The 11761-nt window shown below is 46.9% G+C and overlaps 1 protein-coding gene across 1 annotated transcript in view; it reads right to left on the bottom strand.

The window, feature by feature from the left end:
- Positions 1–538: 538 nt before the first annotated feature.
- Positions 539–11761, bottom strand: part of hlcs (holocarboxylase synthetase (biotin-(proprionyl-CoA-carboxylase (ATP-hydrolysing)) ligase)) — a 67992-nt gene continuing 56769 nt past the window's right edge. The window contains exons 7-10 of the mRNA XM_042334618.1: positions 10625–10785; positions 7689–7803; positions 4888–5101; positions 539–722 (exon numbers count right to left, since the gene is read on the bottom strand). Of these exons, the coding sequence (XP_042190552.1) occupies positions 551–722; positions 4888–5101; positions 7689–7803; positions 10625–10785 (662 nt within the window). The 3' untranslated portion in view covers positions 539–550. The remainder of the gene's footprint in view (positions 723–4887; positions 5102–7688; positions 7804–10624; positions 10786–11761) is intronic.

Below are 11761 nucleotides of genomic sequence, written 5' to 3'. Positions count from 1 at the left end.
TGGTGATCGATCATTATCTGCCATGAAAATGATGGCGCTCACTCACTCGCACCCATCCCCTGGACGTCTAACTACAGTTAAACACTGATACTGTATACGATGAAGTACTTCTAAATACAACCGTCATGATTCTTCCACGTGAATATAATGAGAAGCTGTTTCCTCTGGCAGGCAGGTCAGTAACCAGAGGACACAGATTTAAGATAATTGGCAAAAGAACCGGAGGGGAGACGAGGAGATTTTTTTTTTATCCAGAGAGTTGTTTACCTAGCATTCAATGGGCAATCGTATAGGTACTTGAAAAGAAAAAACATTGCAAAGCTGTGGGGAAGGAGTGGAGGAGGGACCAGTTAGCTGGTAGCTCTTTCGAGGAGCTGGCACAGGCACGATGGGCTGAATGGCCTCCGTCTGTGCTGTAGGATTCTGTGTTTCAGTTATCGGTGAATGGACGGTCAATTCACTTTACAGGAGGTGAAGCTCTTTGAGACGTCGCAAGGACGTGACAAATCGCTATATGAAATGCATGGATTGGTGACTATTAAGGTGACTATTAATGCTGCTTGGTGACTATTAAGTTACGTAGCATGTCAAACGAGTTCCCGTCAGGCTGCACAGAGATGATGACGTCATCTTCCTGTTGAACCTGAAGGAAGCCACAGTTGTCCAGGCCGACGATGTGGGCCACGGGGCCGTCCTCCCTCCATAGTCGCACCTGCTGGCCGCTGGCAAGAGAAGAACATCAGCGATTAGTCAAGGCACTAAACCGCGACTGCCAACGCGGACGTGGTATGAGTCAGAGCTTAGTCGATCGTTCGCTGTTTGCGGAGCGCTCGCCTCGCAAGCGAGAGGACCCGGGTTTGATTCTTGGCCGGGGCGAAACCGTAATGCAAGTTTCCTTACTCCACACGCCTCTGTTTTACCCACCTGTAAATAGGAACCTGGTTGTTAGTCGATTGCTCGGAGGATAATAAGCCCTCGAAAAAAAAACAATGTGCTCACTGAATCCACGACAGTTTTGTGCGCAATTGGCTGCCGTGTTTTGCCCACAAGATTCACTGTCACTCCACCCTACAATGTATTCTGTGAAGAGCTTTAAGACGTCTCAATGACATGATAAGGCATTATATCAAATGCAAGGATTATTATTATTGTGTAGGGACGTTAATTTGCGGAAATTGGCTTCCACGTCTGCCCACGAAAACACAGTCACTCCAAATTACAGTGTATGTTTTCTTTGGTCAACTGGTTGTCCAGCTAGGACCAATCTACCTGTTAGGGCTTTGGCTTGCAGGGTTAACAGGAGCTGAGTGAAGTGATTCTCAGCCCCCAAGTGACTGGTCTGTCCTTCTAGGTCCTGCCGATGAGCCAGTCTGGGCTGGGTTGTGATCAGCAGCGCCCTGGAATACTGCGGACCCGCCTGGCTCAGGAACCGGACTGGAGACCGCCACACAGGGTTGACTCGAGTCTGATATTCCATTCCGAGATGTCACCTCGGAGCTGGCTTAGTTCCAAGGATACCCCTCTAGACCCGTTCCCCCCCCACTTCCAGGAGAATAGTCAAGAGAATATAAAGGTACATGACATGAGGACAGATTGTCCAGCGCCACCTAGGCTTTTAACACAACTAAAGTGTTTTATATTTGCTCAAATCCCTCTTTAGAATCGATATTCTTCCTGTTCAAATCATTTTTCGTCTACTCTGATCTGATTCAAGTTAATTCCACTCTCCCCCCACTCCCCTGATCAGCCCTGCCCAGAGGTGCTCTATGATACAATATGATTTCGCCGCAAGAAATATTTTTTTTCTTAAACATATTAATGCGAGTTAATTATCCTGCTCTTCTCAAGGTGAAAGGGCAAAGACGGTGATTTGGTTAAAAGGCTGGCATGCCATTAAAGGATCATCCTATTGATTTAGTCAGCCAGCAAACAGACAGCTCACAAACACGCCAACCGACCTGCGGCAAACAAGCACAGATCTGTCTTGGAGACACAACCAAGGTGCTTTGGAGCTCAACCGTTACGGCAAATCCAATGTTACAATACGAATAATCCTTGCATTTGATATAGCACCTTATCACGTCGTTGAGACGTCTCAAAGCAGAATACACCGTAAGGTGAATTGACTTTATATTTTGTGGGCGAAACGTGGCAGCCAATTGCACACAGCAGTGTCCCAGATGCAGCTGTGGATTGACTGACCACATCATTTATTTTTTATTCATGTATTTATTTATTTGAAAGGATTATTACCCCTGAAAAGCGACCCGCCAATCGACTAACAGCCAGGTTCCTACTTACTGCTAGGTAAACTGAGCCGTGTGGAGGAAGGAAACGTGCCTATGGTTTCACCCAGCCCAGGAACCAAACCCGGATCTTCTCGCTTGTGAGGCGAGCGCGCTAACCTCTACTGTTGTTTAAACCTGTAAGAACTTGATTTTACACAGTGCACTTCATATTGAATAACATCCCAGCATAGGCACTGAGCAGGAGAGAGGCAGAACGTGGAGAAGTGATCACAAAGTGTTAGGTTTCGATGTGGAAGTCAGATATAGAGGGGGAGCCAGGGCAGGAGTGGGGCAACAGATCTTCAGATGAGACATTAAGCTGAGGTCCCGTCTGCCTTTTCAAGTGGATGTTAAAGATCCCAGCACCCTCCCACAACCCCCCATTTGTTTTTCCACTCTCGTCTATCTTTAGTTCCTTCTATTCTTTGGAGTCCTGTAGTGAATTAGTTATTGCGCTCGCTTCATAAGCGAGAGGACCTGGGATCGATTCCCTGGCGGGGTGAAACCGATTGGCGGATTGCTTTTCCGGGGTAAATAATCCCTTTCGAGAAAAATAATAATTTGGTCACTCAATCCACGACTGTTTGCGTGCAATTGACTGCCACCTTCTTCTCGCAAAATATGCAGTCAATCTACTTGACAATATAGTCTGTGAAGCTCTTTGAGATGTCTCGCCGACGTGACAAGTCGCTACATCAAATCCAGTGGTTATTATTATTCTTTTGTTCCCTGACCAGCGCAAATATCTGCTCTCCTTTCTAAAGAGAACCGTGGCCAGCACAAGTGCAGAGCAGGAGGTAAATGAAAGCGCTGTGGACCCAAAAGACTGCAGCGATCTTTAGAAAGTGCTTTGTCTGGATTTTTTTTCCCCCGGGGAGGGGAGGGAAGAGGGAGTCGAAACAACATCTTGTTACTGTTATTTCACACGTGCTGGCATTTTGTTGGCCATAAAAAGCCAGAGAGGACAATATGGACGCGGGGGTGGGGAGGAGATAAAGACCCTCTGTCCAACCAGTGAAGAACCGTGTGTTTGACACGGGTGAGAAAGGGCTCAAGCGGCTCGATGATGAATTGGAGAGAGTTTTTTTTTGCCTTAAAGCAATCTGTGTCCACAAGGATTAGGTCAAATCAGCCAGAGCTCAGTCTGTGGACGTCTCTTAGTCACCAGTGACAAATCACGTGTGCCAGTGATTACTGGTCTCCACACATACTTGTGTTTCCTGAAGTAAAGAGTGAGGCTATTTTAATGTATTTTGCAGCCCTGGACAGCCGATGGGAAGGTTAATTGATCCAGCCGTTGACATTAAAACGGCACTCGCCATGCATGGGACATCCATTATCAATCCTTGCATCTGATACAGTGCCTGATCACGTTCATTGAGACGTCTTAAAGCGCTTCACAGGATATACAGCAAAGGGGAGTGACTAAGTATTTTGCGGGCGAAACATGGCAGCCAATTGCGCACAGGAGTGTCCCAGAAACATTTGTGGATTGAGCGACCAAATTATTTTGTATTATTATCCCCGGAAAGCGATCTGCCAATCGACTAACAACTGGTTTCCTACTTCCTGCTAGGTAAACAGAGGTGTGTGGAGTAAGCAAACTTGAGTAAGGTTTTGCCCCGCTTGGGAATTGAACCCGGGTCCTCTCACTTGCGAGGCGAGCGCACTAACCACTACGCTACAGGACTCCACAGAATAGAAGATAGAAGAGACTGGAAAACCAAACGGGGTGGCGGTGGAGGGGGTGTGGGCGAGGTTGGGTAATAATTAGGGAACATCACAGATCACAAGGAGAGAGCGACACAGGTTAAGGTAAACCAGAGATGAATTGCTTTTGCAGGGTGGCTTGTATCCGACCCAAGTGGACCTGAGTTACATCGGGCCATTCAAAAGGTTTCAGTGATTGGCACCGTCCTAAACTCTATGCTAACGGGACTGCAGAATAGATGAACACAGAGGGGCAATGTTCGTTTGTCCGTTTGTTCAGCAGTCTTGAGAATTCATTCGGATGTAAATTTCTCAGCGAGGTCCTGCTAAACAGGACAACCTGCTAGACTGCGATCTGCGAAACCAGTACTGAGCTGTACCATCCGCAGGCTCCCAGAAAGACGTTCCAACGGACTTTATATTACCTCCCCTGCTCTGCCCTGCAGTCTATCCAGAACTCTGCAGCCCACGTCCTGTCCTGAACCGGGCTCCACACAACTATCCACCACCCTCACTCGCTCAGCTCCACTGGCTCCCCGTCCCCCAGCCGATTGAGTTCAAGTTCGAGGGAGAGAGAATAGCACCACGGGATCTTTATAACTTCCACCTGAACAGGCAGACGGGACCTTGGTTTAACGTCTCATCTGAAGGATGGCACCTGCGACAATGCAGCACACACCCTAGCGCTGCATTCGAGCGTCGGCTTAGACTATGTGATTCCATGTCCCGACGTGGGGGCTTGAACCCAACTGGCTCCCTTGTAAAGTGAGTGCAATACACTACGGGACTGCAGTGGGATGCACCATCCATGGGGTATTTCTTTTCAGAACTCCGAGTGCAGGTGAAGGGCGCTATGTAAATGCAAATTGCTGTCACTGTTTTTACTAACCTGTGCAGCCAGCGCTTATAATAGAGGGGCAAAACTCCATTTGGACCTTGGGTCTGAAACGTGTGGAGGAAATCTTCGAACTGCGTGAGTGTCCGAGCTATCAGCTGGTCTATGCGAAACGGCTGCAAATCCGTCCCGTTCTCTCGGTTGTGGCGCTGAATGATATCGTTGATGCAAATTGTCGGGTTGCTGTTGCTGACGTTGAATCCGCAACCTTTCAAAAGAATAAAAAAGACCGCAATATGTTTCAGTTCCTAAAGAACGCAGCGACTGACTGAACTCTCGCTTAACTCTGTACGGCCACCTACACGCATAGTTTATTAGTTAGACCGTTATCTGGGTGTTCACAAAGTCCTGTTACCCCACCTGCGTGTATTTTTTTTCTTACAGTGAATTTTTATTTTCTGTTGCAGATGAGGAGGGTAACAATGTCTTGAAACCAGTAACTTCCTCCTCTCTCCATCCAGAACTTCCTCCTCTCTCCATTACAGAGGATGTGGCACTGAACATGGTGATGGATCATTATCTGCCATGAAAATTATGGCGCTCGCTCACTCACAGCCCATCTCGACATCTAACTACAATTAAACACTTGGGCTGAATACAATTAAGTACTTCTAAATACAATCATCATCATTCCTCTACATGCTTCAGTCGTTGGTCAGTGCACTGTGGAAAAAAACACACGGTGGTAACAGGACTTTGTGAACACCCTGGATATAAAACAGCTTCTTATGTGTACAAAGATGATGCATGCTCTTTTGTAGCCTATGTTTTGTATTATGAGTGAACGATATTTAATAAACCTATTTTTAAAAAGCTTACAGATCGTAATCATAATCCTTACATTTGATGTAGTATCTCAGTGTGGCAAAACGTCTCAAAGTGCTTCACAGAGTTTCTCTTCACTACTGTAAAGTGTAGCGGCTGTGTATTTTGTAGGCAAAAGTGGCAACCAATTTGCACGCAGCCATGTCCTACAAACGGCCACGAAGTGAATGACCAATTTTTTTTAATGTGTTGCGGGATTGTTGGTCTCTTTTCGACCAAAGCCACGGGATCGTTAACATGAATGGGCAGACAGGACCTCGGTTAACGAATCATCCAAAGTACGTCACCTCTGACAATGCACCGCTTCCCCACCACAGCACTGGGAGTGTCAGCCTGGACTGTGAGCTCATAGGCCCAATGTGGTGCTTTAACCCACAACCTTCTCGCTCAAGAATGCTACCAACATCTGAGTCAGGCTGACACTCCAGTGCAGTGCTGGGGGAGTCCTGACTGCATTGTCGAGACGTTTGGACAGACATGGTGAGGCGGGATTTGATGCAGAAACATAGCAATCCAGGGAGATTCTTTGCCAAGGTCACCAAGGTCAGATTTAAGGAGAGTTGTGTGGTGCAGGGGTCACCAGCAACAACAAATTACACGTGTGTTGCGCCTTTCACGTCAAGAGGACGTCCCGAGGCGCTGGACTGTCAAGGATTCGCATCCGAGCAAGGAGTTGGGATCAGGAGGGGTGGAGGGCAGGGAGGGTGGGGGTAGGAGGGTGACCGAAGGCACAGTCGAAGAGGATGGTCTTGAGATGAACTTGAAGGAGGCAAGGGAGGGGCGAGGAGAAGGGAGTGTGGGATGGAGTTCCAAAGGGTGGAGGTTGAAAGCCCGACCGCTGATGGTGGCGCAGTCCGGTCGGGAGACATGAAACATGTAAGGAAGAGCAAGGCTGTGGAGAGCTTTGAAAGTGAGGTCGAGGATTTTGAACTCTCTCCTCTGGGGAATGGGGAGCCAGTGGAGCCAGGTGAGAGCGGGGGTGAGATAGGTTCACAGAGCTCTTTTTAGGACAGTTAGCTATCAGGGCAGACGGACAGGTAGGAAGGGAGAGTTCACAAAAGACAACTTTGGCAACTAGTCAGGGGTGACTTGGTGGAATGATGTAAAAAAAAGTTGTTTTTAACAGCTACTTTTCGCGAGTCCAATAGTGGGTTGTCAGAGGTTACAAGATGAGAGTTGAGAAAAATTAGGATAAATTGTGCATAAGCCTGAAAGTACAGTTTAGCTGAGAAACACTAACAGATCCGTCCTTGATAACTTAGCCTGAATCCCAAGAACCGTCTCGAAAGTGCACGTGTCCGAAGTCTGACATTTCAAATCATTTTGGTTTTGTCCACTTGAGCACTTAAAAAAATGAACTCGTCACACTTTCTTTCAAAAAGCATACATTTAGCAATAATTGTATGTGGCTGTTTCAAAATACAAAGTCTTTAATGTGGGAAATAATTCTGTCTTTATGGGAGAAGCAATACTATCATTATGTGATGGAGGGGGGTGTTAAAAATTCTAAGCATTTAACAACAGTAACTTGCATTTATACAGCTTTTCATGCATTTATACATTTATTATTCATGCAGGGTAGCATCCCAGAGCGCTTGACAGTGGCGGAGCACGACACCGAGCCGGAGGGAACGGGGGAGGTGACTGTAGGCACGGTTGAATAGGAAGGTTTTCAGGCATGACCTGAAGATGGGGAAGGATGGGGTCGAGGCAGAGGGATAGAGAGAGAGAGTGTACCAGAGTTTTGGGGCGTAGTGGCTGAAAGCGCAGTCACTGATGGTGGAACAGAGGGCACGAGGGTCATGCAGGAGTCCAGAGCCAGTCGAGTGGAGGCAGTAGGTAGAAGGTTGGGGAGTAAGCAGGTCGGGGAGGTAGGGAGGTACCAGGGCATGAAGGGATTCGAAGACAAGTGTGAGGATCGTGAAATAGATTTAACACACTAAACTAAGTATTAATACACAGTACCATACCAATAAGTACATGAAAAGTTGTTCCCATCAAGGTGGAGGTAACCAGAGCGCCACCCAGCTTCATGAGGCCACTGTAGTAAATATCATTGGGCCATTTAACCCTCAGATCAATGTCCTAAATAAAACAGCAAGTGTGCAGTGCGTGAAACTCTTTAATTTTCCTAAACAGAATAAGATGCAGATGAATTATGGCAAGAAACAGATGATGAAATCTCTCAAGAACACTCTTCCTCTCTCTCTCTCTTCCACAGTGCTTGTTATCATCTTTCCCCTCCCCTCCCCCTTCCTCTCCCTCCCTCCCTCTCAGCCCCCGTATCCCACACAGCACTGTGAAGCATGTGCAGACGTCCTCCCAACATGAAAGGCGCTGTTGTGAACGTAAATGGTTCTTACTGAATTAATACCACAAACAATGGCAATAGTTAATGCCTGACATCAAACCCTCTGACTACAGCAATAATAGTATAATAATAATCCTTGCATTTGATATAACAATCCTTGCATTTGATGTAGCGCCTTATCGCGTCTTCGCAACGTCTCAAAGCGCTCCACAGAATATACTGTAAAGTGAATTGACTGTATATTTTGTGGGCGAAATGCGGCAGTAATGCATTGGAGTTTGGAGTGTCGTCTTGGACGGTGAGCTCACCGTATCAATCAAATGCAACTGAAAAGAGCTGCTGCTGTTTGGCAGGACATACAAAGAACAATTCACCCGCATCTTGTATGAATGGCTGGATACTAAACCATGACAATGTAAGAGCCCTTCCCTACCACCCGCCAGAACAAAATGCATCAAAACCTCTGGGGAGAGTGTGTATGATATTTAAACTTCATTCGCATTGCGGTATATATTCTGCGAAGGCGTCTCAAAATCGTGATAAGGCCCTATATCAAATGCAAGGATTAATATTATTATTAATTTGCTTCACGCCTCACCCATTATTGGAGATCTACGGCAGAGATGTGGGTTTTTGTGTCTGATTATAATAATAATAATCCTTGCATTTGATATAACGTCTTATCACGTTGTTGAGACGTCTCAGAGCGCTTCACAGAACGATAGATTTGTGGGTGGAATGCGGCAGCCAATTGCTGACAGCAGTGTCCCACAAACAGTCGTGGACTGAGTGACCACATTTTGTTTTTGGTTGGGGGTGGGGTGGGGGGGGAGGGGAGAGGAGAGGGATTATTAACCCCGGAAAGCAATCCGTCGATCGCCAAACAGCCGGTTCCTATTTTTACTGTTAGGTAAACAGAAATGCATGGAAAGGGAAACTTGCATTAGGTTTCGCCCCATCTGGGAATCGAACCCGGGTCCTCTGGCTTGCAAGCTGAGCGCGCGAAACCATTACCCTATGGGAGATTGTGCCCGTCTGGGTCCTCTTTGGAGTCAATTCAGCTGAATGCAGGTGGGTACGGTAAACGGAGGGTCAAACTGGGGCTGTTTTGACAGTGACATACAGGAGCAAACAGACTGACAGACCCATGTATGTCAATCCAAAGAGCCGTCAAGAGCTAAAGCTCCACAATGCAGCGAGCTGGGTCACAAAGAATTGTGAATTCAGTCATTCGGACGCCTCTCCGTCATGATGAATGCCAAGCCACACGATTAATTAAACTGGCCCGGGGAATCAATGCAAAATGTCACTGCTGTGGGCACGTAACCAATTCACAGTTCGTCTGTTTGGGCATTTGGATAATGGAGTTAAACAGTGGTGATCAGCTATCAGAACATCAGTCAGGCACTGATGGCAGCAGCGCTGAAATCTTACACAAACGCTCCCCGACCTCGTCACTGGTGTAGTTTGTGGTTGCAGCGGTGGGGATTGAAATGAAGTCCTGTAGCGTAGTGGCTAGCGCGCTCGCCTCACACGTGAGAGGACGGGGTTCGATTCCCGGGCAGGGCAAAACCTTAGGCAAGTTTTCTTACTCCACACGCCTGTTTACCTAGCAGTAAGTAGGAACCCGGTTGTTAGTCGATTGGCGGATTGCTTTCTGGGGTTAATAATCCCTTAACAAAAACAATATTAATAATAATTTAGTCACTCAATCCACGACTGTTTGTGCTGTGCGCAATTGGCTGCCATGTTTCGCTCACAAAATATACAGTCAATCCATTTTACAGCATATCCTGTGAAGCGCTTTGAGATGTCTCAACGACGGCACTGTATCAAATGCAAGGATTATTATTATTATCCTTTTGAAAGAAAACATACAGGGGCAGCCCTAGTGGGGGAGTGGACAGTTCCACTTTACACACGAGGAGCTTACTTGTTTGAATCCTGGTCCATGGCTAGTTTGCCTAAAGGGCTAAATTAACTCAGTCAGGGAGGAAAAAATCAGCCTGGTCCTGCTCCTGTTCCCTCTGTAGCACCCTCTACTGGTTGTGTGTGGCGATCGGGTGGGTGAATGCCAGGCTCGGCTGTAATGACCACTGCAGGCGAGTGACCTGCCAACACTCAATGCCAAGGCTCAACATAACAACAACAGTGTGCAGTTATACAGTGCCCTTCACGTGCGGCAGTGTCCTGGAGCGCTTAACAGTAGTCAAGCCGGGGGTGAGGAGGTGGACGAGGAAGGTCTTTATTTGTGATGTAAAGTGGGGAAGGAGTGGACAGGGCGTAGGGGTTGAGGGAGAGAGTTCCAAAGCTTTAATGCTTAAGGGAGTGGGGGGGAACCAGAAGGTAACCAACGTCTGTGGTATCACACCCTGGGCAGAGACAGAGCTATATGGCAATGGGAAGAAAAATAACGAAAAACAACTGGAACCAATATAATGTATTTTTTTTTAAAAATCGTATTTTTTGCAAATGATAATAATAAAAAAATCATAAAACAGATATTTTCCAGATCCTTACAGGATATATATATATATACATAAAAGAGAGAGAAAGAGTCTGTATAATAACATGAAAGAACACAGTTTGACCGACCTCATATCCTGGTAAGCTTAACACAGCTTCCACGACAGCCAGTGGTACTAAGTGCTGGATGAACGGTATGCACCGGCCAAGCTCCGAGTGCAAGGGAATGCAAACGTGCGCAGTAAACATTGCACTGCCCTTGGGGCTAATCCAGGCATTTCTTCCACGACCTGAAAAGTACACAGAACAACTCAGGTCAGGATAAACACTACAGTAAAACTCGCACAAGTCTTATCTTTATGAATCGTATAATCGCCAAAGTCGTACATTCACCCGAGTCCCGTTCCCGTTTCCTAGCAAAACCACTTAGAAGCATTTATTTGCACTGCTCTTATTAATCGCCTCCTAACTCGTAACTCCACTCCCCTTCCTTGCTTCGAATCATGGGAAGTGACACCGTGACCAGTCGACGGATGCACATTTACCGGCTGCATTGAATTACACGTGCGGAGTGTCGATTATTTATTAAATCTGGTTTTAATACGATTTACACGGTTTGCCTGCAAAGCGCTCGGGGATGGAGTATATCAATGTGAGTTATTGTTGTAATCTGTACATTCCACACAGTGCCTTTCACGGGACGATTTCTGGCTTCACAGGATTTACTGGAAGGTGCAGTGTCTGTATTTTGCGGGCGAGTGCGCAACCAATTTGCACAAAGCAATGCCCAACGTCCAGCCACGAAGTGAATCCGGCCGCTGAGCTGTTTCCGAGCGTTTGACGGAATATAGTGTGAAGTGCAGTAACTGTATATTTTGTGGGTGAAACGCAGCAGCCAAATGGGCACAGCAACATCCCACCAACAGTTGTGGATTGAGTGACCAAATTATTAGTATTATTATTAGCTTTAAGGGATTATTATGCCCGGAAAGCAATCCACCAATCGACTAACAATCAGATTCCGACTTACAGCTAGGTAAACAGAGGTGTGTGGAGTAAGGAAACTTGCCTAAGGTTTTGCCCCGCCTGGGAACACAGGTCCCCTCGTTTGCGAGATGAACGCGCTAACCAATACTCATTACTAGCGTGTTCCAGCCTAGCGGGGAGGACGGATCTGACTGTTGTATTGAAGCAAGAGACAAACAATACACAGTGGGTGAAACTCTTCAAATGAGGAGCATCCTTGTTCTCCCTCCCCCCCCCACC

The sequence above is a fragment of the Callorhinchus milii genome, unplaced genomic scaffold, assembly GCF_018977255.1.
Source record: "Callorhinchus milii isolate IMCB2004 unplaced genomic scaffold, IMCB_Cmil_1.0 Scaffold4, whole genome shotgun sequence".
Classification (NCBI taxonomy): Eukaryota; Metazoa; Chordata; class Chondrichthyes; order Chimaeriformes; family Callorhinchidae; genus Callorhinchus; species Callorhinchus milii.
This window is presented reverse-complemented; position numbering and strand designations above follow the sequence as displayed.